The sequence below is a fragment of the Salmo salar genome, chromosome 06 (genome assembly GCF_965601325.2).
Source record: "Salmo salar chromosome 06, fSalSal1, whole genome shotgun sequence".
Lineage (NCBI taxonomy): Eukaryota > Metazoa > Chordata > Actinopteri > Salmoniformes > Salmonidae > Salmo > Salmo salar.
Genome location: NC_138296.1, coordinates 45,555,001 through 45,579,153, shown reverse-complemented (window position 1 = coordinate 45,579,153; position 24,153 = coordinate 45,555,001). Strand labels below are relative to the sequence as shown.

The 24,153-nt window shown below is 52.7% G+C and overlaps 1 protein-coding gene across 4 annotated transcripts in view; it reads right to left on the bottom strand.

Annotated features, from left to right (window-relative positions):
* Positions 1–24,153, bottom strand: part of LOC106607253 (voltage-dependent L-type calcium channel subunit beta-1) — a 43,103-nt gene that overhangs the window by 12,618 nt on the left and 6,332 nt on the right. For 2 of the 4 annotated variants that reach the window (XM_082976636.1, XM_082976635.1), the window contains exons 3-6: positions 1,675–1,794; positions 1,200–1,322; positions 753–889; positions 196–263 (exon numbers count right to left, since the gene is read on the bottom strand). In XM_082976636.1, the coding sequence (XP_082832762.1) occupies positions 196–263; positions 753–889; positions 1,200–1,322; positions 1,675–1,794 (448 nt within the window). Of the gene's footprint in view, positions 1–195; positions 264–752; positions 890–1,199; positions 1,323–1,674; positions 1,795–4,286; positions 4,461–22,556; positions 22,851–24,153 lie in introns of those variants that run through there. The other 2 variants (XM_082976637.1, XM_082976638.1) reach the window with 2 other exon arrangements.

Sequence of the window (24,153 nt, the reverse complement as noted above, 5' to 3'; positions counted from 1 at the left end):
CAGCAGCAGCACACCCACTGAGACGTTCCCCTCCACACTGCAGACAGCTCATTCATCATGGATCACTGACTATCCAATTCAAATCTACACGGAATATTAGCGACAGGCCGCGGCAGAGGGCTATATCTATAGCTGTCGTGTGCGTCTCTTCTAGCCAGCCGAGCGATGAAGATGACCCGCTACCTCTGACATTACCTGTGCCAGGAGGGGTGGGCCTGCGTGTTCCCGTGGCAACGTCCAGGCTGGAGCTGCCACCAGATTTACTGTAAGAGTGAGGAGGAGAGAACAATGAGTGGATGGTTACTGGTAGGTGAAAATTGAAGTGGATTGAAAGAAATTGTCATTGAAAATAAATGGAACTTTTCCCATTTTTAAATTGTGAAGTAGTGACTCTTGTGAAGTGGTGATTGGGTGATCATTGTACTGTATTATGTTGCATGCATTGTGGAAGCTAATTGGATAACAGGGTTGGCTCAATTCCAATTGAAGGCAGTCAATTTAAAAAGTAAACTAAAATTACAATTCAATAAGGGTATTTATTTTCAATGACTTCTCAATAAACTGAAAAGTAGACGCTACTGATTTCAAAAGTAAAATTTTTTTACATTCAAATGACTTTCTGAATTAACTGCCTTCAATTCGAATTGAGCCCAACCCTGTTGGATAACAGCTCTGACATGACGGTAGCCGATAGGTAACTGATCTATGTTGGCGTAAAGTGACTGGGTGAAGGGTGTGGGCAGCAGCAGTACCTGGAGCTGAGGCGGTTCTGTCTCATCTTCTGCTCCTGCAGTAGCCTGGTGTTCTCCAGTTTGACTGGGCTGGGGATGAACCCCACCTCACAGCCCTCCTTCACCAGACGCCCAATCCACCAGTCATTATTGTACTTCTGCACAGAGTACACAGACAGACAGACACGTAAACGCTACCCAATAATACACACACCAGTCTTCTCCTCCCTCGCTCGCAGAGCCCCGGCTGTTGTTGCCAAGGCAACTGCCGCCGCCATCGTAGCTTGCTTATCGACACATCAATCAGATATAAATATAGAACCGGATGTTTATATTATAACAGAATGCCATTTCACCATATCCCACTGTCTTTGTAAAGCATCCAGGGGATGGGGACAAAATCATCTTCAGAAATGATCTAACAATAAGAAACAAGAAGGCCCAGTGCTGTTTACGCAGCTCCGGTACCTCTTTGATGTGTAGGAAGTCTTTGGCTTCAAAGGAGATGGCCATGCCCTGCACTGGGACGTCATCGTTGGGCCCAGAGTTGTAGCCCACATTCGTCCGCACAGCAAAGGCCACTGGTTTGGTCTGGAGAGGTTGAAGCAAAAGAGAAAGCAGAACAAAGAATGAGAACGGAGGATAAGAATGATGAATGACATGAGGGCGACAGAGCGGGTGAGATATTACTCAACTTGTCATGTCGCTCGATGTCTATAATGTCACAAAGACTGTTATTGAATGTTAATTGACTAGAAATACAGGTTATAATATGTGTTAACCGTGTACCTAAAACATTGCGGGGACACTGTTAGCGAGATTAGTCAGGTGTATAGTTAGGGTCAGGGCGAACGGTTAAAGACTGTGCTGTTCTGTATGGCTGTATGGGGTACTGTATAATAGAAGGACAGGGTCACAGGGAAGGGCCATGGTGACCTCTGACCTTAGCTTTCTCGAGGGTGGCCAGGGCCTGTAGGTCTGCCTCCTTCCTCAGTGCCTCTGGGTCCTCCTCCAGGGACACATCTGAGTCCGACGGCCGGCTGGTGTAGGAGTCGGCAGAGCCCTGCAACACGCACACGCACACGCACACGCACACACACACACACACACACACACAACACACACACACACACACACACACACACACACACACACACAGAGAGAGTAAGTGAGTGTGTGCATGTTTGTGAGTGTGTGTTTATGTGTGAGAGAGAGAGAAAGAAAGAGGGCAGAGAGAGAGGAGGTATAGAGAGAAGGAAAGAAGGAGAATGTGGGAGATGGTGGCATGGCCATTTTTTCTAGCGTGCTGTATGTTTGTTTTTCGAGCGTGTGTGTGTGTGTGTGTGTATGTTTGTTCGAGCGTGTGTGTGTACACAAGCGTATTCTATGGCATGACCACACGTCCTTGAATAAAAACCCCATGGGCAATAAAGACAGCAATAGTACTACTGGAAACACACACACACACACACACACACACACACACACACACACACACACACACACACACACACACACACACACACACACACACACACACACACACACACACACACACACACACACACACACACACACACACACACACACACACACACACACACACACACACACACCTCCCCATAACAACAGACAGACAGGGGGGAGAGAAATGAGTGGACTGTAGAGGTGTGTGTGGAATAACACAATCAAGGTCTTGTGCCCAACGTGATAATCCGTTTTTTCTTCCCTGGGATCTCTCTCCCTCTCTGCTTTATCTCTCCTTCACTCTGTGCCTCTCAGTCTCTTCTCTCAATATATTATTTTCCACTGCCTGTCTTTTCACGTCTCCCTATGCTTTGCTCCATCTCTGTTTAGACCATAATATGTACTGTGTTCTGTCCATCTCTGTTTAGACCATAATATGTACTGCAGTGTGTTCTGTCCATCTCTGTTTAGACCATAATATGTACTGCAGTGTGTTCTGTCCATCTCTGTTTAGACCATAATATGTACTGTGTTCTGTCCATCTCTGTTTAGACCATAATATGTACTGTGTTCTGTCCATCTCTGTTTAGACCATAATATGTACTGTGTTCTGTCCATCTCTGTTTAGACCATAATATGTACTGTACTGTGTTCTGTACTACTGACGGGTCCCTACCTCATTCTGAATGGCATTCTGAATCACTTATAATTGTCATCAGGTCCCACCTCTCTGTGGTATTTCTTTTGTTTCACCCTTTATTTATAACCTGGAGGCACAAAGGGAACCTGCCTGACTGGCTGCCTGCCTGACTGGCTGCCTGCACTCAAGCCTACTCCTCAAATACACACACATTACTGTCTGGCACAGAACACTTGGCTGGTGTAATATGAGTGTGAAGTGGATGCATCAAAACACATATGCAAACTTGAATCCCATCTGATCAGGCACTTTGACGTGTTTAACACCCAGTGCCTACAGATTCACTGAGTGCGGGCGTGTCAGAGAGAGAGGGAGAGATAGAGATAGAAAAGACAGATAAAACGGCCTAATCCACCCATCCACACAATAAAAACCCTGGCCTCCTCTCCTGTGGGGGCTCTGCTCAGAGCGGAGCGTTCCCTGCCTGGCATACTGTACACTACAGCCCAGCACTGGTAGTACAGCCCGGCTCACTTGTAAAGTGTTTGAGTGTTCTCTTTATGTAACTATCCCACTTGTTCGGTTTTTTCCAGGCGTCAGACTCTCTCTCGCTCGCTTGCCGCATACACCCGTGGGAGGTGCAGACAAGAATGCGGACAGCTGAATGTGTGAGGCAGAATGACTGAGTCATTAGGTGTGGGGTTTTAAAATAGAGGTGAGAATGTCGTGAGAATTGACATCCACCATATGTAATGACTTGAAATAATTCCCCGGTGAGAAAATGGGGAGTTCAAACACATAGGTATTTGGTAATTAGCACATAAGTATGTGCTTCAACAAAACTGCTTTTAAAAAATGGTGCGATCCCAAAATCAGAAAACTTCCTGACTCCCTATTGGTCTCTCGGTCTCTGCCTGTTATAACAGCAACTGCAGGTACTGTTGCTACGTATAGAGCCGTGTGAAAGAGAAGAAGAAATGAAAAGAAGGGTTGAGTCCCAGAATGCCCCAGAAGGTAGCACGGGTCAGGGTTGGGAGGTGAAGGTTCAGCGGCTTCAGCCCCCATCTCTACTCCAGAGCAAACAGAGACGAGACAGCACTCGAAGGACTAAATATACACTAGGGCAACCTGTCACAGACAGACAGAAATACTGTGTGTGAGTGAGAGCTAGGTACTTCGATATTTATTGTGTCACTTTATATGGTTTGAATTCAAAACAAACAGAACATTGATTCTTGTGTAGCCACCTTTCCCATCAAAATCAAATCGGTGGCTTAGCAATGCCACGCCCGGTAACCAAGGCAACGTGTAGTCACTTCCAGGGGAGCCACCCCTGACCATCCCTACTTCCTGTTTCATTAACACAAACACACCCACCCTTGCCCGTCTCCCCGACACAGACAGACATGCAGCGTTTAATAATGATGATAATAGCCGTTGCCACTTACCGGCTCTGAGTCATCCTCTAACCCATACAGGTGCATCCCAACATGGAGAGCTGATTATTACAGAAAGGTTAATTACGATAGATGAGAAACCAAGAGGACTGTGTCTGTCTAAGAGAGAGAATACAGAGGAGAGAATAGCTTACTGCCTCCTCAGAATAACTCTCACAGAACAGCAACTCCCTGACTGCTGCAACAGGTCTGTGATGCAGTGAAGCGAGAGGGAGCAAGAGGGATGTGTGTGTGTGTGTGTGTGTGTGTGTGTGTGTGTGTGTGTGTGTGTGTGTGTGTGTGTGTGTGTGTGTGTGTGTGTGTGTGTGTGTGTGTGTGTGTGTGTGTGTGTGTGTGTGTGTGTGTGTGTGTGTGCGTTTACAGTATGTGTGACTCACTCACTCAACCTGGTCACACCACATAACAAACCCGCAGAATAGAAAAAGACAAGGATGGGAGTGAAATCGATGGAGAGAAAAAGAGAGGGAGACACAATTAGGGACTTAATCAATCCTTTACGAAACACATACAGTCTGGAGGGGAGGGGAGTGTGAGGCAGGGACCAGGGTGATGTACCGATCAACAGGCAGTATGGATACCTCTAATTACTCTTACCCCCCCCTTTCTCTTTCTATCTTACTGTCCTCTCTCTCCTCAACCTTTCTCTCTCTCTCTCCCATTGCCTCGCTACATGCTCCTTTACTGCATACGGTCCTTCCCTCTCTTCCACTCCCTCTGTCCATGGATTCTGTCAGTAATTTAGTTGCTTCACTTCAAGCTCCTGTTCAAAATAGCTAAAGACCACCTGATCCCATAGCTGCTCTCCCATTGGCCAGGCCAGAGATCCCAGTAGTGTCAGCCCAGCGGCTTAGTTGAGAGAGAGAGAGAGAGAGAGAGAGAGAGAGAGAGAGAGAGAGAGAGAGAGAGAGAGAGAGAGAGAGAGAGAGAGAGAGGAGAGAGAGAGAGAGAGATAAACATGGGGAGGATGAGAGATACCATCAAAATAGCACCGCTCACTTTTGGAAGTGGTGAAGGCAGGAGAAATGGCTAGATTAACATGCTCTAAGAAACATACTCAACAGGTGACTAATGGCTACAGCTGAGCTTATTTGATAAACATCCTGCTTCAAGGCTTTGCCTGGAGAGCTGGGCCTATAGACAGACAGTTGAAGTCAGAAGTTTACATGCACCTTAGCCAAATACATTTCAACTCAGTTTTTCACAATGTCTTAGGTCAGTTAGGATCACCACTTTATTTTAAGAATGTGAAATGTCAGAATAATAGTAGAGATAATGATTTATTTCAGCTTTTATTTCTTTCATCACATTCCCAGTGGGTCAGAAGTTTACATACACTCAATTAGTATTTGATAGCATTGCCTTTACATTGCTTAACTTGGGTCAAACGTTTGGGGTAGCCTTCCACAAGCTTCCCACAATAAGTTGGGTGAATATTGGCCCATTCCTCCTCACAGAGCTGCTGTAACTGAGTCAGGTTTGTAGGCCTCCTTGCTCGCACACGCTTTTTCAGTTCTTCCTACAAATTTTCTATAGGATTGAGGTCAGGGCTTTGTGATGGCCACTCCAATACCTTGACTTTGTTGTCCATTTTGCCACAACTTTGGAAGTATGCTTTGGGTCATTGTCCATTTGGAAGACCCATTTGCAACCAAGCTTTAACTTCCTGACTGATGTCTTGAGATGTAGCTTCAATATATTCACTTAATTTTCCATCCTCATGATGCCATCTATTTTGTGAAGTGCACCAGTGCCTCCTACAGCAAAGCACCCCCACAACATGATGCTGCCACCCTCATGCTTCACGGTTGGGATGGTGTTCTTCGGCTTGCGAGCATCCCCCTTTTCCTCCAAACATAACGATGGTCATTATGGCAAAACAGTTATATTTTTGTTTCATCAGACCAGAGGACATTTCTCCAAAAAGTACAATCTTTGTCCCCATGTGCAGCTGCAAACCGTAGACTGGCTTTTTTATGGTGGTTTTGGAGCAGTGGCTTCTTCCTTGCTGAGCGGCCTTTCAGGTTATGTTGATATAGGACTTGTTTTACTGTGGATATAGATACTTTTGTATCGGTTTCCTCCAGCATCTTCACAAAGTCCTTTGCTGTTGTTCTGGGATTGATTTGCACTTTTTGCACCAAAGTACGTTCATCTCTAGGAGACAGAACGCGTCTCCTTTCTGAGCGGTATGACGGCTGCGTGGTCCCATGGTGTTTATACTTGCATACTATTGTTTGTACAGATGAACGTGGTACCTTCAGGCGTTTGGAAATTGCTCCCAAGGATGAACCAGACTTGTGGAGGTCTACAATTTTTTTTCTGAGGTCTTGGCTGATTTCTTTTGATTTTCCCATGATGTCAAGCAAAGAGGCACTGAGTTTGAAGGTAGGCCTTGAAATACATCCACAGGTACACCTCCAATTGACTCAAATTATGTAAATTAGCCTCAGAAGCTTCTAAAGCCATGGCATCATTTTCTGGAATTTCCCCAGCTGTTTAAAGATACCAAAAAGTGTACTTAGTGTATGTAAACTTAGTGATACTTAGTGTATGTAAACTTCTGACCCACTGGAATTGTGATACAGTGAATTATAAGTGAAATAATCTGTCTGTAAACAATTGTTGGAAAAATTACTTGTGTCATGCACGAAGTAGATGTCCTAACCGACTTGCCAAAACTATAGTTTGTTAACAAGAAATTTGTGGAATGGTTGAAAAACGAGTTTTAATGACTCCAACCAAAGTGTATGTAAACTTCTGACTTCAACTGTATATAACAATGACTGGGTCCCACCCAAATCAATGAGACAGAATGTTTAATAATACGCACATCTCTGATAATGTCACTCCATACCCGTATGGAAAAGATCTAGAAGAATTTAACAAGATTCTTATACATTCTCCCTGGAACATATCAGTAATACACATGGCAGCAAATACACTGACAAAATTCATAGAAGATTTTAGTAGTATCTGACTTGTATGGGTGAGTAACATTTAGACATAACAGAAATGTTGCATGTATTATCTAGAAAAGAGACATGTAAGCTAAGCCTTCTAAGGTTTCACATACATACAAATGTCAAAGCACGTGATTGTCTGATGTCATTGAGCGAGTTGTCATGGCAGACTTTGCTTCTTATTGAAGAAAGAGATACCTAGTCAGTTGCACAACTGAATGTATTCAACCGATATGCGTCTTCCGCATTTAACCCAACCCCTCTGAATCAGAGAGGTGCGGGGGGCTGCCTTAATCGATGTCCACATCATTGGCAGTTGTTGCGGGGGTTTACTGCCTTGCTCAAGGGAAGAATGGCAGATTTTTCCACCTTGCTGGCTCGGGGATTCGAACAATTATCCCAACACTCTAACCGCTAGGCTACCTGCCACCCCGGAGGAGGGGAGGAGGAGCAAAGGAGGAGTCGAGGAGGAGGAGCGAAGGAGAAGGACGAGGGGGAGAAAAGGACGAGGAGGATATGGGTAATCACTTCAAAGCTGAGACATGCCAAAAGGTTTCACAAACTAGATTTCCTTGGCAAATATTCCCCTATATCTCTCCTTATCCATTAAATACATTTTACAGTAAGAAATGCTTTCAGTTGAAAACTCAGTAAGGTTACTCTACCCCAAAAGCCAAAGGTGCAGCAAACACATGAATTGATCAGATAACAATGGATCAATGATTAATGATCAAGTTGCACTGCTGTCAGGTTAGAATTATGTAAGTGTATGTCCTCTGGAGTTTGGTCCAGTGGCGCTAGTAGGCAGAGCTAGTAGACAGAGCTAATAGGCAGAGCTAGTAGGCAGAGCTAGTAGACAGAGTTAGTAGGCAGAGCTAATAGGCAGAGCTAATCGGCAGAGCTAGTAGGCAGAGTTAGTAGACAGAGCTAATAGGCAGAGTTAGTAGACAGAGTTAGTAGGCAGAGTTAGTAGGCAGAGCTAATAGACAGAGTTAGTAGACAGAGTTAGTAGACAGAGTTAGTAGGCAGAGTTAGTAGGCAGAGCTAGTAGACAGAGTTAGTAGACAGAGTTAGTAGGCAGAGCTAGTAGGCAGAGCTAGTAGGCAGAGCTAGTAGGCAGAGCTAGTAGACAGAGCTAGTAGGCAGAGTTAGTAGGCAGAGCTAATAGACAGAGTTAGTAGACAGAGTTAGTAGACAGAGTTAGTAGGCAGAGCTAATAGGCAGAGCTAGTAGGCAGAGCTAGTAGACAGAGCTAGTAGGCAGAACTAGTAGGCAGAGCTAATAGGCAGAGCTAGTAGGCAGAGCAAGTAGACAGAGCTAGTAAGCAGAGCTAATAGACAGAGTTAGTAGGCAGAGTTAGTAGACAGAGTTAGTAGGCTGAGCTAATAGGCAGAGCTAATAGGCAGAGCTAATAGGCAGAGCTAGTAGGCAGAGCTAGTAAGCAGACTTAGTAGACAGAGCTAGTAGGCAGAGTTAGTAGACAGAGCTAGTAGGCAGAGTTAGTAGACAGAGCTAGTAGGCAGAGCTAGTAGGCAGAGTTAGTAAGCAGAGCTAATGGGCAGAGCTAGTGGGCAGAGCTAGTGGGCATAGCTAGTAGGCAGAGCTAATGGGCAGAGGTAGTGGGCAGAGCTAGTAGGCAGAGCTAATGGGCAGAGGTAGTGGGCAGAGCTAGTGGGCAGAGCTCTGTAGGCAGGGCTGGGCATAGTTAGTAGGCAGGGCTGGGCAGAGTTAGTAGGCAGGGCAGAGCTGGGCAGAGTTAGTAGGTAGGGCTGGGCAGAGCTAGTGGGCAGAGCTAGTGGGCAGAGCTGGACAGAGTTAGTAGGCAGGGTTGGGTAGAGCTGGGCAGAGCTGGGCAGAGCTAGTTGGTAGGGCTGGGCAGAGCTAGTAGGCAGGGCTGGGCAGAGCTAGTAGGCAGGTCTGGGCAGAGCTAGTGGGCAGAGCTAGTGGGCAGAGCTAGTGGGCAGAGCTAGTAGGCAGGGCTGGGCAGAGCTGGGCAGAGTTAGTAGGTAAGGCTGGGCAGAGCTAGTGGGCAGAGCTAATGGGCAGAGCTAGTGGGTAGAGCTAGTGGGCAGGGCTGGGCAGAGTTAGTAGGCAGGGCTGAGCAGAGCTGGGCAGAGTTAGTAGGCAGGGCTGGGCAGAGCTAGTAGGCAGGGCTGGGCAGAGTTAGTAGGCAGGGCTGGGCAGAGCTAGTAGGCAGGGCTGGGCAGAGCTAGTAGGCAGGGCTGGGCAGAGTTAGTAGGCAGGGCTGGGCAGAGCTAGTAGACAGGGCTGGGCAGAGCTAGTAGGCAGGGCTGGGCAGAGCTAGTAGGCAGGGCTGGGCAGAGTTAGTAGGCAGGGCTGGGCAGAGCTGGGCAGAGCTAGTAGGCAGGGCTGGGCAGAGTTAGTAGGCAGTGCTAGGCAGAGCTAGTAGGTAGGGCTGGGCAGAGCTAGTAGGCAGGGCTGGGCAGAGTTAGTAGGCAGGGCTGGGCAGAGCTAGTAGGTAGGGCTGGGCAGAGTTAGTAGGCAGGGCTGGGCAGAGCTGGTTAGAGCTAGTAGGTAGGGCTGGGCAGAGCTAGTAGGTAGGGCTGGGCAGAGCTAGTAGGCAGCGCTGGGCAGAGCTAGTAGGCAGGGCTGGGCAGAGCTGGGCAGAGCTAGTAGGCAGGGCTGGGCAGAGCTAGTAGGCAGGGCTGTGCAGAGCTAGTAGGCAGGGCTGGGCAGAGTTAGTAGGTAGGGCTGGGCAGAGCTAGTAGGTAGGGCTGGGCTGGGCAGAGCTAGTAGGTAGGGCTGGGCAGAGCTAGTAGACAGGGCTGGGCAGAGCCAGTAGGCAGGGCTGGGCAGAGTTAGTAGGTAGGGCTGGGCAGAGCTAGTAGACAGGGCTGGGCAGAGTTAGTAGGCAGTGCTAGGCAGAGCTAGTAGGCAGGGCTGGGCAGAGTTAGTAGGCAGTGCTAGGCAGAGCTAGTAGGTAGGGCTGGGCAGAGCTAGTAGGCAGGGCTGGGCAGAGTTAGTAGGTAGGGCTGGGCAGAGCTAGTAGGCAGGGCTGGGCAGAGCTAGTAGGTAGGGCTGGGCAGAGCTGGTAGGTAGGGCTGGGCAGAGTTAGTAGGTAGGGCTGGGCAGAGCTAGTAGGTAGGGCTGGGCAGAGCTAGTAGGTAGGGCTGGGCAGAGTTAGTAGGCAGGGCTGGGCAGAGTTAGTAGGCAGGGCTGGGCAGAGTTAGTAGGTAGGGCTGGGCAGGGCTGGTAGGTAGGGCTGGGCAGAGTTAGTAAGTAGGGCTGGGCAGAGTTAGTAGGTAGGGCTGGGCAGAGCTAGTAGGTAGGGCTGGGCAGAGCTAGTAGGTAGGGCTGGGCAGAGCTGGTAGGTAGGGCTGGGCAGAGTTAGTAGGTAGGGCTGGGCAGAGTTAGTAGGCAGGGCTGGGCAGAGCTAGTAGGTAGGGCTGGGCAGAGCTAGTAGGTAGGGCTGGGCAGAGCTAGTAGGTAGGGCTGGGCAGAGTTAGTAGGTAGGGCTGGGCAGAGTTAGTAGGCATTGCTGGGCAGAGCTAGTATGTAGGGCTGGGCAGAGCTAGTAGGTAGGGCTGGGCAGAGCTGGTAGGTAGGGCTGGGCAGAGCTGGGCAGAGCTAGTAGGCAGGAATGGGCAGAGCTAGTAGGCAGGGCTGGGCAGAGCTTGTAGGTAGGGCTGGGCAGAGGTAGTAGGTAGGGCTGGGCAGAGTTAGTAGGCAGGGCTGGGCAGAGCTGGGCAGAGCTAGTAGGCAGGGCTGGGCACAGCTGGGCAGAGCTAGTAGGCAGGGCTGGGCAGAGTTAGTAGGCAGGGCTGGGCAGAGCAAGTAGGCAGGGCTGGGCAGAGCTAGTAGGCAGGGCTGGGTAGAGTTAGTAGGTAGGGCTGGGCAGAGCTAGTAGGCAGGGCTGGGCAGAGCTAGTAGGTAGGGCTGGGCAGAGTTAGTAGGCAGGGCTGAGCAGAGCTGGGCAGAGCTAGTAGGCAGGGCTGGGCAGAGCTGGGCAGAGCTAGTAGGTAGGGCTGGAAAGAGCTAGTAGGTAGGGCTGGGCAGAGCTAGTAGGCAGGGCTGGGCAGAGTTAGTAGGCAGGGCTGGGCAGAGCTAGTAGGCAGGGCTGGGCAGAGCTAGTAGGCAGGGCTGGGCAGAGTTAGTAGGTAGGGCTGGGCAGAGCTAGTAGGCAGGGCTGGGCAGAGCTAGTAGGTAGGGCTGGGCAGAGCTAGTAGGCAGGACTGGGCAGAGCTACTAGGTAGGGCTGGGCAGAGCTAGTAGGTAGGGCTGGGCAGAGTTAGTAGGCAGGGCTGGGCAGAGCTAGTAGGTAGGGCTGGGCAGAGTTAGCAGGCAGGGCTGGACAGAGCTGGGCAGAGCTAGTAGGCAGGGCTGGATAGAGCTACTAGGTAGGGCTGGGCAGAGCTAGAAGGTAGGGCTGGGCAGAGCTAGTAGGCAGGGCTGGGCAGAGTTAGTAGGCAGGGCTGGGCAGAGCTAGTAGGTAGGGCTGGGCAGAGTTAGTAGGCACGGCTGGGCAGAGTTAGTAGGCAGGGCTGGGCAGAGCTGGGCAGAGCTAGTAGGCAGGGCTGGGCAGAGCTGGGCAGAGCTAGTAGGTAGGGCTGGGCAGAGCTAGTAGGTAGGGCAGGGCAGAGCTAGTAGGCAGGGCTGGGCAGAGTTAGTAGGCAGGGCTGGGCAGAGCTAGTAGGCAGGGCTGGGCAGAGCTAGTAGGCAGGGCTGGGCAGAGTTAGTAGGTAGGGCTGGGCAGAGCTAGTAGGTAGGGCTGGGCAGAGCTAGTAGGTAGGGCTGGGCTGGGCAGAGCTGGTAGGTAGGGCTGGACAGAGCTAGTAGACAGGGCTGGGCAGAGCTAGTAGGCAGGGCTGGGTAGAGTTAGTAGGTAGGGCTGGGCAGAGCTAGTAGGCAGGGCTGGGCAGAGCTGGTTAGAGCTAGTAGGTAGGGCTGGGCAGAGCTAGTAGGTAGGGCTGGGCAGAGCTAGTAGGCAGGGCTGGGCAGAGCTAGTAGGTAGGGCTGGGCAGAGCTAGTAGGCAGGGCTGGGCAGAGCTAGTAGGCAGGGCTGGGCAGAGCTAGTAGGTAGGGCTGGGCAGAGCTGGTAGGTAGGGCTGGGCAGAGTTAGTAGGTAGGGCTGGGCAGAGCTAGTAGGCAGGGCTGGGCAGAGCTAGTAGGTAGGGCTGGGCAGAGCTGGTAGGTAGGGCTGGGCAGAGTTAGTAGGTAGGGCTGGGCAGAGCTAGTAGGTAGGGCTGGGCAGAGCTAGTAGGTAGGGCTGGGCAGAGTTAGTAGAGAGGGCTGGGCAGAGTTAGTAGGCAGGGCTGGGCAGAGTTAGTAGGTAGGGCTGGGCAGAGCTGGTAGGTAGGGCTGGGCAGAGTTAGTAAATAGGGCTGGGCAGAGTTAGTAGGTAGGGCTGGGCAGAGCTAGTAGGTAGGGCTGGGCAGAGCTAGTAGGTAGGGCTGGGCAGAGCTGGTAGGTAGGGCTGGGCAGAGTTAGTAGGTAGGGCTGGGCAGAGTTAGTAGGCAGGGCTGGGCAGAGCTAGTAGGTAGGGCTGGGCAGAGCTAGTAGGTAGGGCTGGGCAGAGCTAGTAGGTAGGGCTGGGCAGAGTTAGTAGGCAGGGCTGGGCAGAGCTAGTATGTAGGGCTGGGCAGAGCTAGTAGGTAGGGCTGGGCAGAGCTGGTAGGTAGGGCTGGGCAGAGCTGGTAGGTAGGGCTGGGCAGAGCTGGGCAGAGCTAGTATGTAGGGCTGGGCAGAGCTAGTATGTAGGGCTGGGCAGAGCTAGTAGGTAGGGCTGGGCAGAGCTGGTAGGTAGGCCTGGGCAGAGCTGGGCAGAGCTAGTAGGCAGGGCTGGGCAGAGCTAGTAGGCAGGGCTGGGCAGAGCTAGTAGGCAGGGCTGGGCAGAGCTTGTAGGTAGGGCTGGGCAGAGGTAGTAGGTAGGGCTGGGCAGAGTTAGTAGGCAGGGCTGGGCAGAGCTGGGCAGAGCTAGTAGGCAGGGCTGGGCAGAGCTGGGCAGAGCTAGTAGATAGGGCTGGGCAGAGCTAGTAGGTAGGGCTGGGCAGAGCTTGTAGGCAGGGCTGGGCAGAGTTAGTAGGCAGGGCTGGGCAGAGCAAGTAGGCAGGGCTGGGCAGAGCTAGTAGGCAGGGCTGGGCAGAGCTAGTAGGTAGGGCTGGGCAGAGCTAGTAGGCAGGGCTGGGCAGAGTTAGTAGGCAGTGCTAGGCAGAGCTAGTAGGTAGGCTGGGCAGAGCTAGTAGGCAGGGCTGGGCAGAGCTAGTAGGCAGGGCTGGGCAGAGCTAGTAGGCAGGGCTGGGCAGAGTTAGTAGGTAGGGCTGGGCAGAGCTGGTAGGCAGGGCTGGGCAGAGCTAGTAGGTAGGGCTGGGCAGAGCTAGTAGGCAGGGCTGGGCAGAGTTAGTAGGCAGTGCTAGGCAGAGCTAGTAGGTAGGGCTGGGCAGAGCTAGTAGGCAGGGCTGGGCAGAGCTACTAGGTAGGGCTGGGCAGAGCTAGAAGGTAGGGCTGGGCAGAGCTAGTAGGCAGGGCTGGGCAGAGTTAGTAGGCAGGGCTGGGCAGAGCTAGTAGGTAGGGCTGGGCAGAGTTAGTAGGCAGGGCTGGGCAGAGCTGGGCAGAGCTAGTAGGCAGGGCTGGGCAGAGCTGGGCAGAGCTAGTAGGTAGGGCTGGGCAGAGCTAGTAGGTAGAGCAGGGCAGAGCTAGTAGGCAGGGCTGGGCAGAGTTAGTAGGCAGGGCTGGGCAGAGCTGGGCAGAGCTAGTAGGCAGGGCTGGGCAGAGCTAGTAGGCAGGGCTGGGCAGAGCTAGTAGGCAGGGCTGGGCAGAGTTAGTAGGTAGGGCTGGGCAGAGCTAGTAGGTAGGGCTGGGCAGAGCTAGTAGGTAGGGCTGGGCTGGGCAGAGCTAGTAGGTAGGGCTGGGCAGAGCTAGTAGGTAGGGCTGGGCAGACCTAGTAGGCAGGGCTGGGTAGAGTTAGTAGGTAGGGCTGGGCAGAGCTAGTAGGCAGGGCTGGGCAGAGCTAGTAGGTAGGGCTGGGCAGAGTTAGTAGGCAGGGCTGAGCAGAGCTGGGCAGAGCTAGTAGGCAGGGCTGGGCAGAGCTGGTAGGTAGGGCTGGGCAGAGTTAGTAAGTAGGGCTGGGCAGAGTTAGTAGGTAGGGCTGGGCAGAGCTAGTAGGTAGGGCTGGGCAGAGCTAGTAGGTAGGGCTGGGCAGAGCTGGTAGGTAGGGCTGGGCAGAGTTAGTAGGTAGGGCTGGGCAGAGTTAGTAGGCAGGGCTGGGCAGAGCTAGTAGGTAGGGCTGGGCAGAGCTAGTAGGTAGGGCTGGGCAGAGCTAGTAGGTAGGGCTGGGCAGAGTTAGTAGGTAGGGCTGGGCAGAGTTAGTAGGCATTGCTGGGCAGAGCTAGTATGTAGGGCTGGGCAGAGCTAGTAGGTAGGGCTGGGCAGAGCTGGTAGGTAGGGCTGGGCAGAGCTGGGCAGAGCTAGTAGGCAGGGCTGGGCAGAGCTAGTAGGCAGGGCTGGGCAGAGCTTGTAGGTAGGGCTGGGCAGAGGTAGTAGGTAGGGCTGGGCAGAGTTAGTAGGCAGGGCTGGGCAGAGCTGGGCAGAGCTAGTAGGCAGGGCTGGGCACAGCTGGGCAGAGCTAGTAGGCAGGGCTGGGCAGAGTTAGTAGGCAGGGCTGGGCAGAGCAAGTAGGCAGGGCTGGGCAGAGCTAGTAGGCAGGGCTGGGTAGAGTTAGTAGGTAGGGCTGGGCAGAGCTAGTAGGCAGGGCTGGGCAGAGCTAGTAGGTAGGGCTGGGCAGAGTTAGTAGGCAGGGCTGAGCAGAGCTGGGCAGAGCTAGTAGGCAGGGCTGGGCAGAGCTGGGCAGAGCTAGTAGGTAGGGCTGGAAAGAGCTAGTAGGTAGGGCTGGGCAGAGCTAGTAGACAGGGCTGGGCAGAGTTAGTAGGCAGGGCTGGGCAGAGCTAGTAGGCAGGGCTGGGCAGAGCTAGTAGGCAGGGCTGGGCAGAGTTAGTAGGTAGGGCTGGGCAGAGCTAGTAGGCAGGGCTGGGCAGAGCTAGTAGGTAGGGCTGGGCAGAGCTAGTAGGCAGGACTGGGCAGAGCTACTAGGTAGGGCTGGGCAGAGCTAGTAGGTAGGGCTGGGCAGAGTTAGTAGGCAGGGCTGGGCAGAGCTAGTAGGTAGGGCTGGGCAGAGTTAGCAGGCAGGGCTGGACAGAGCTGGGCAGAGCTAGTAGGCAGGGCTGGATAGAGCTACTAGGTAGGGCTGGGCAGAGCTAGAAGGTAGGGCTGGGCAGAGCTAGTAGGCAGGGCTGGGCAGAGTTAGTAGGCAGGGCTGGGCAGAGCTAGTAGGTAGGGCTGGGCAGAGTTAGTAGGCACGGCTGGGCAGAGTTAGTAGGCAGGGCTGGGCAGAGCTGGGCAGAGCTAGTAGGCAGGGCTGGGCAGAGCTGGGCAGAGCTAGTAGGTAGGGCTGGGCAGAGCTAGTAGGTAGGGCAGGGCAGAGCTAGTAGGCAGGGCTGGGCAGAGTTAGTAGGCAGGGCTGGGCAGAGCTAGTAGGCAGGGCTGGGCAGAGCTAGTAGGCAGGGCTGGGCAGAGTTAGTAGGTAGGGCTGGGCAGAGCTAGTAGGTAGGGCTGGGCAGAGCTAGTAGGTAGGGCTGGGCTGGGCAGAGCTGGTAGGTAGGGCTGGACAGAGCTAGTAGACAGGGCTGGGCAGAGCTAGTAGGCAGGGCTGGGTAGAGTTAGTAGGTAGGGCTGGGCAGAGCTAGTAGGCAGGGCTGGGCAGAGCTGGTTAGAGCTAGTAGGTAGGGCTGGGCAGAGCTAGTAGGTAGGGCTGGGCAGAGCTAGTAGGCAGGGCTGGGCAGAGCTAGTAGGTAGGGCTGGGCAGAGCTAGTAGGCAGGGCTGGGCAGAGCTAGTAGGCAGGGCTGGGCAGAGCTAGTAGGTAGGGCTGGGCAGAGGTGGTAGGTAGGGCTGGGCAGAGTTAGTAGGTAGGGCTCGGCAGAGCTAGTAGGCAGGGCTGGGCAGAGCTAGTAGGTAGGGCTGGGCAGAGCTGGTAGGTAGGGCTGGGCAGAGTTAGTAGGTAGGGCTGGGCAGAGCTAGTAGGTAGGGCTGGGCAGAGCTAGTAGGTAGGGCTGGGCAGAGTTAGTAGAGAGGGCTGGGCAGAGTTAGTAGGCAGGGCTGGGCAGAGTTAGTAGGTAGGGCTGGGCAGAGCTGGTAGGTAGGGCTGGGCAGAGTTAGTAAATAGGGCTGGGCAGAGTTAGTAGGTAGGGCTGGGCAGAGCTAGTAGGTAGGGCTGGGCAGAGCTAGTAGGTAGGGCTGGGCAGAGCTGGTAGGTAGGGCTGGGCAGAGTTAGTAGGTAGGGCTGGGCAGAGTTAGTAGGCAGGGCTGGGCAGAGCTAGTAGGTAGGGCTGGGCAGAGCTAGTAGGTAGGGCTGGGCAGAGCTAGTAGGTAGGGCTGGGCAGAGTTAGTAGGCAGGGCTGGGCAGAGCTAGTATGTAGGGCTGGGCAGAGCTAGTAGGTAGGGCTGGGCAGAGCTGGTAGGTAGGGCTGGGCAGAGCTGGTAGGTAGGGCTGGGCAGAGCTGGGCAGAGCTAGTATGTAGGGCTGGGCAGAGCTAGTATGTAGGGCTGGGCAGAGCTAGTAGGTAGGGCTGGGCAGAGCTGGTAGGTAGGCCTGGGCAGAGCTGGGCAGAGCTAGTAGGCAGGGCTGGGCAGAGCTAGTAGGCAGGGCTGGGCAGAGCTAGTAGGCAGGGCTGGGCAGAGCTTGTAGGTAGGGCTGGGCAGAGGTAGTAGGTAGGGCTGGGCAGAGTTAGTAGGCAGGGCTGGGCAGAGCTGGGCAGAGCTAGTAGGCAGGGCTGGGCAGAGCTGGGCAGAGCTAGTAGATAGGGCTGGGCAGAGCTAGTAGGTAGGGCTGGGCAGAGCTTGTAGGCAGGGCTGGGCAGAGTTAGTAGGCAGGGCTGGGCAGAGCAAGTAGGCAGGGCTGGGCAGAGCTAGTAGGCAGGGCTGGGCAGAGCTAGTAGGTAGGGCTGGGCAGAGCTAGTAGGCAGGGCTGGGCAGAGTTAGTAGGCAGTGCTAGGCAGAGCTAGTAGGTAGGCTGGGCAGAGCTAGTAGGCAGGGCTGGGCAGAGCTAGTAGGCAGGGCTGGGCAGAGCTAGTAGGCAGGGCTGGGCAGAGTTAGTAGGTAGGGCTGGGCAGAGCTGGTAGGCAGGGCTGGGCAGAGCTAGTAGGTAGGGCTGGGCAGAGCTAGTAGGCAGGGCTGGGCAGAGTTAGTAGGCAGTGCTAGGCAGAGCTAGTAGGTAGGGCTGGGCAGAGCTAGTAGGCAGGGCTGGGCAGAGCTACTAGGTAGGGCTGGGCAGAGCTAGAAGGTAGGGCTGGGCAGAGCTAGTAGGCAGGGCTGGGCAGAGTTAGTAGGCAGGGCTGGGCAGAGCTAGTAGGTAGGGCTGGGCAGAGTTAGTAGGCAGGGCTGGGCAGAGCTGGGCAGAGCTAGTAGGCAGGGCTGGGCAGAGCTGGGCAGAGCTAGTAGGTAGGGCTGGGCAGAGCTAGTAGGTAGAGCAGGGCAGAGCTAGTAGGCAGGGCTGGGCAGAGTTAGTAGGCAGGGCTGGGCAGAGCTGGGCAGAGCTAGTAGGCAGGGCTGGGCAGAGCTAGTAGGCAGGGCTGGGCAGAGCTAGTAGGCAGGGCTGGGCAGAGTTAGTAGGTAGGGCTGGGCAGAGCTAGTAGGTAGGGCTGGGCAGAGCTAGTAGGTAGGGCTGGGCTGGGCAGAGCTAGTAGGTAGGGCTGGGCAGAGCTAGTAGGTAGGGCTGGGCAGACCTAGTAGGCAGGGCTGGGTAGAGTTAGTAGGTAGGGCTGGGCAGAGCTAGTAGGCAGGGCTGGGCAGAGCTAGTAGGTAGGGCTGGGCAGAGTTAGTAGGCAGGGCTGAGCAGAGCTGGGCAGAGCTAGTAGGCAGGGCTGGGCAGAGCTGGGCAGAGCTAGTAGGTAGGGCTGGGCAGAGCTAGTAGGCAGGGCTGGGCAGAGTTAGTAGGCAGGGCTGGGCAGAGCTAGTAGGCAGGGCTGGGCAGAGCTAGTAGGCAGGGCTGGGCAGAGTTAGTAGGTAGGGCTGGGCAGAGCTAGTAGGCAGGGCTGGGCAGAGCTAGTAGGTAGCGCTGGGCAGAGCTAGTAGGCAGGACTGGGCAGAGCTACTAGGTAGGGCTGGGCAGAGCTAGTAGGTAGGGCTGGGCAGAGTTAGTAGGCAGGGCTGGGCAGAGCTAGTAGGTAGGGCTGGGCAGAGTTAGCAGGCAGGGCTGGACAGAGCTGGGCAGAGCTAGTAGGCAGGGCTGGGCAGAGCTACTAGGTAGGGCTGGGCAGAGCTAGAAGGTAGGGCTGGGCAGAGCTAGTAGGCAGGGCTGGGCAGAGTTAGTAGGCAGGGCTGGGCAGAGCTAGTAGGTAGGGCTGGGCAGAGTTAGTAGGCAGGGCTGGGCAGAGCTGGGCAGAGCTAGTAGGCAGGGCTGGGCAGAGCTGGGCAGAGCTAGTAGGTAGGGCTGGGCAGAGTTAGTAGGTAGGGCTGGGCAGAGCTAGTAGGCAGGGCTGGGCAGAGTTAGTAGGCAGGGCTGGGCAGAGCTAGTAGGCAGGGCTGGGCAGAGCTAGTAGGCAGGGCTGGGCAGAGCTAGTAGGTAGGGCTGGGCAGAGCTAGTAGGCAGGGCTGGGCAGAGTTAGTAGGCAGTGCTAGGCAGAGCTAGTAGGTAGGGTTTGGCAGAGCTAGTAGGCAGGGCTGGGCAGAGCTAGTAGGCAGGGCTGGGCAGAGCTAGTAGGCAGGGCTGGGCAGAGTTAGTAGGTAGGGCTGAGCAGAGCTAGTAGGCAGGGCTGGGCAGAGCTAGTAGGTAGGGCTGGGCAGAGCTAGTAGGCAGGACTGGGCAGAGCTACTAGGTAGGGCTGGGCAGAGCTAGTAGGTAGGGCTGGGCAGAGTTAGTAGGCAGGGCTGGGCAGAGCTAGTAGGTAGGGCTGGGCAGAGTTAGTAGGCAGGGCTGGGCCGAGCTGGGCAGAGCTAGTAAGCAGAGCTGGGCAGAGCTAGTAGGCAGGGCTGGGCAGAGCTAGTAGGCAGGGCTGGGCAGAGTTAGTATGTAGGGCTGGGCAGAGCTAGTAGGTAGGGCTGGGCAGAGCTAGTAGGTAGGGCTGGGCAGAGCTAGTAGGTAGGGCTGGGCAGAGCTAGTAGGCAGGGCTGGGCAGAGCTAGTAGGCAGGGCTGGGCAGAGCTAGTAGGCAGGGCTGGGCAGAGCTAGTAGGCAGGGCTGGGCAGAGCTAGTAGGTAGGGCTGGGCAGAGTTAGTAGGCAGGGCTGGGCCGAGCTGGGCAGAGCTAGTAAGCAGAGCTGGGCAGAGCTAGTAGGCAGGGCTGGGCAGAGCTAGTAGGCAGGGCTGGGCAGAGTTAGTATGTAGGGCTGGGCAGAGCTAGTAGGTAGGGCTGGGCAGAGCTAGTAGGTAGGGCTGGGCTGGGCAGAGCTAGTAGGTAGGGCTGGGCAGAGCTAGTAGACAGGGCTGGGCAGAGCAAGTAGGCAGGGCTGGGCAGAGTTAGTAGGTAGGGCTGGGCAGAGCTAGTAGGCAGGGCTGGGCAGAGCTAGTAGGCAGGGCTGGGCAGAGCTAGTAGGCAGGGCTGGGCAGAGCTAGTAGGCAGGGCTGGGCAGAGCTAGTAGGCAGGGCTGGGCAGAGCTAGTAGGCAGAGCTAGTCAGCTGAAAACACTGAGACATAGAGGTATGAGAGGTGAGAGGCTGTAATTTTCACCAAGCAGCCCTGACTGCCTTTCTTCTCCTGCTCTCTTCATCTGCAAAGTGGCTTCCACTGATATGAATTCACACCTGCTTAGCTCTAATATCAAACAAATTGGGGGAGAGAAGGGGGGGCGAGAGAGAACCAGAGTGAGGAAAGGGAGAGAGAGAGAAAGAGGGAGAAGAAAAAGGAACGAGTGGGAGTGTGAAAGATAAGAGCGTTGAACAATGAGGGGTGAAAAGCGTTGCCTTGAGGGGATAAATTATGTTAATGATGTTGCCTCTTCTGATGCAATGAAGGCCTTACTAACTGTTCCAGTACATGATGGCACGATGGAGGAGGGAGAATGGTACAATACTGTTATGGACTGAAGATCTGTACATTGCGTCTACAGGCTGCAGTTTAATTTACAGATGCATGATATTTGCGAGTCTGTAACTTTCTCACTCCAAAATATTTACGATTAATTCAGGATTATCCGTAATCATGGTAGCATCCACATTAATGTAGAAGTGTTTCGAAACATATTCTATTCTTATTTACAATAAAAGTGACAATACTTTATTTACCATTCGTTTCTATCGGGCACAAAGTAATCTGAAACACAACCAAAACAAACAGGAAATGCATCTAACAAATTTGTAGAGTCACAAGCTTGATGTAATCATTTCATGCTAGGAATATGGGACCAAATACTAAACTTGACTACTTTAATACACATAAATTAATTTGTTCCAATACTTTTGGTCTCCTGAAATGGGGGGGGGGGACTATGTACAAAAAGTGCTGTAATATCTCAACGGTTCACCCGACGATATTGATGAAAATACAAGTCAAATTAAAGCTGACAGTCAGCACTTTAACCTCATTGTATCATATCAAATCCAAAGTGCTGGAGTACAGAGTCAAAACAACTGTCCCAATACTTTCGGAGCTCACTGTATCCAGTATGTGTGGATGAATAGTATAAGCATCTATCTAGTGTCCTCCTTTGTGACTGTCGGAGGAAGTATAACACGTGCTGTGAAGTCATATGCCTTTTGCCTTGATGATGATATAAAGATCTACGGATAAAAGCAAACTAAGATTCAAAGTGAGAAGGCGGTGTGTGGGACAGAGTGAAATAAGATCGAAAAGATAGCAAGAAAAGATACCGAAGTGAAATACAATAATGTACCAAACCACTCGTATGATTAATTATGACATTCTAATCCTGACAAGATCCCACTCTCTCGCTACTCCCCTAGACTGTATTTCTGCCTATCTCCTCCTGCCCTCCCTCCTGCCCTCCCTCCTGTCCTCCCTCCTGCCCTCTGTGTGATCGGAGCAAACAGTCTACCCAGCTGTAATCACAGTCAGAGACAGGGCAAACACACACTCAGACAGACAGCAGAGAGGGCGACGGACAGAATCCATGATCATGCCCAGGCTCAATCCCTATTCCACAGGGCTTTCACGTCCCACACCTGCAGCACTGGCATAAACAGTAGTCAGCGGTGGAACTGGAGATCCACAAGCAACACTCTTCCAGAGGATTAAAAAGCAACAGGTATTGAGAAGCAGGAAGCCAGGTTGGTAGCTAACAGTGTACTAAAGAGAGGAGCGTTAGGAAATGTCTGCGATGGCCAGTGGCGCATCCCAATGTCTAAATGGCCATATGCCTTGGCACACGATGTGTGCCGTTGGCATGACAATGGGCTGGACGACGGACCACCGTGTCTTCGTGGACTGCTATCTAGAAAAAAGGCCCTGCAGTGCTGAGAGAGACGACAACAGAAAACGTGAGTCCTGTGCAGACCTCACCGAAAATACACAGAGGTGTGATTCAGCTCAAAGTGGGCACTAATTAAGTAATATCAACAATAACTTTTGAAAACGAATAAGCTAATGGCAGATAGACTTGCCTAGTACAGCTAATTATACTGTTGGGACATACAGCATTTAAAAAGGCACTTTGAAAACCAAAACAACAACTAAAACAATGACAATACGCATAGGAAGAGTAACATTAATAAAGCACTAAAATGTCAGAAAATACCCTCCTAGATGTCCACCTATCAAGAAATCAGCTACATAAATATAGCACTCTGTCTGAAATTTGTGGAGGTCAAAACCATGTCATTCTCTTGTTAGGAAACACTGATGTTACGGACTATGTGATCTGCATCTCTGGGACCAGCCTGGATCCCCAAAGATGCAGATCACATGTTTCACAATAGAGTGGGCCTCATAAAATGGCTGTAGGGGCTAGGGTCTGGGACAGTGAGGCTGGCGGGTCCCTCAGCAGGCAGGCAGTCTACCAGGGGGACTGGAAGTCTAATTAAAAACCCAGCGCCTTTCCTGCAGCTGTGGCCCAGCCCAAAATGGAATCACACAACGCAGGCGAAAGAAGAGGATCAAATAAAGCACGAGAGAGAGAATGAGAGACACCAGGTAATGGCGCATCAAAAACTTTTTTCTAAGTTAATGTGTCCTGTCCACCAACCTAAATGTCAATCCTCTCTGACACACTCGCCCACATAGTCTCACAGACATACTCCAACACACACACTCCTACAGTACGGCAAGGCGCCCTTCCCGGACCGGGTGCCAAATACAGACTCGCCAAAAGTGTAAAGCGTTTAGCTAGATCTGTCTTACCATGCCGGGCCTGCGATACCTGTCAGTCTGTTCCATACCGCGTTCGCCACACCACGGCAAACAAGAGGGGCAAAGCCACAGTCCACACCAACGACCAGCAGTGTGTGTGTGTGTGTGTGTGTGTGTGTGTGTGTGTGCGAGAGAGAGCGAGACCGTGCCGGCAAGTGTGTAAGTCCAAAAGTATGTTTGTGTGTGTGTGTGTGTCTGAAAGAGAGAGAGCCAGAGAGAGAGTACTGTATGTGTGAAAAATAGGAGAGTGCTCTCCTAACCCTCCTAACACACACCCCCACCTCCAAGAACCTGAACCTTGTGTATGAGAAAGGGAGAGGGGAGTGAGGAAGCTGGGACTGGTGGGGGGGGGGTCAGGTTGCAGGACTTGTGCTACATTTGCAAACTGGGGAATTATATTTAGCACTGGCAGGACAGAAACAGGACCGTGAACGCAACGCAACGAGCCCCAGAAGGAGGCTTGGTATGCAGCCGTCAGTCATTCAATGCCCCAACTGACGTGGGAGAGAGGCTGGGGCAGGAAAAAAAATAATAAAAAACTTTCCTCTATCCTGCTCTCTGTCTCTCTCTATACCCGGAACAGGACATCAAACAAGGGGATGATATGGGGTTAGAGGGGAGGAAGTGACTAGATGGGGCGGGCGTGAGGAGGGAGGGGCAGCGAACAAGGACTTCCAGTGCACAATAATAGGGAAATAAAACGGACATTTCAAGGCCACACAGGTTTATTCTAAAATCTCTTTGATTAACTTCTAGCTGATGCTGCTCATTCCTGATTTTTAACAAATCTAACGCTGTTGACCAAATCTCAAATCTTTTTGGAATCACAGTTGAGAAAAAATATTCTTTAAAGTCACAAGAAATCATTTTTCTATTAATATCCATTATTGCCATTTGTATTTTATTTTTTAAACACTTTTTTGAGAGTTTGAAATTGGGATCCTTTGCATTTACAGGCATAGAGCCGACATGGAAATGAATATTATTGAAGGTAGTTTGAAAATTCTAAACATATGTACATTTTAAGCTCAAATAACGCAACAAAATAATTGTTTTAAACTATAAAGTTTCCCTGCCGGACATGAGAGACATGTCCGGCAAGAATCCCTGAGCAAATGTCCTACTATTCTACACATTTTACCATGAGACTGAGATAAAATGTTAGATTTTTCAAGTGTAATAACAACAACAACAAAAATCGTGTTCGTGTATATTGTGGTTTTTTGTGGGGTGGGCGGGGCTCGTGGGGGGGTGGGGGTGTATGCTACGTCAGTGTACATCAGTACGTGGGTGTTGGCTATCGCTGGTTAACGCTTGATCTGATTGAATCTAGGTCTAAGCTAGGAGGGCAGGGGGTTCGGGGCGGAGTGGAGGGCAGGGGAACGCACAGCTCTGGCGTCTCTCTATTCCACCAGCAGAGGGCAACCTCTGACGCTGTGACAGGTGCCTCACCACAGCAGACCGCAGGAGTGCTTGACTGACTGGTGATGAACAGGCAGCCAGCCAGGCCACAGCATGAGGAACAGATTGCCAGAGACAGGCAGACAGGCAGGCTAGTATTCTCCGAGCCACTCCCAAGTGTCAGCCA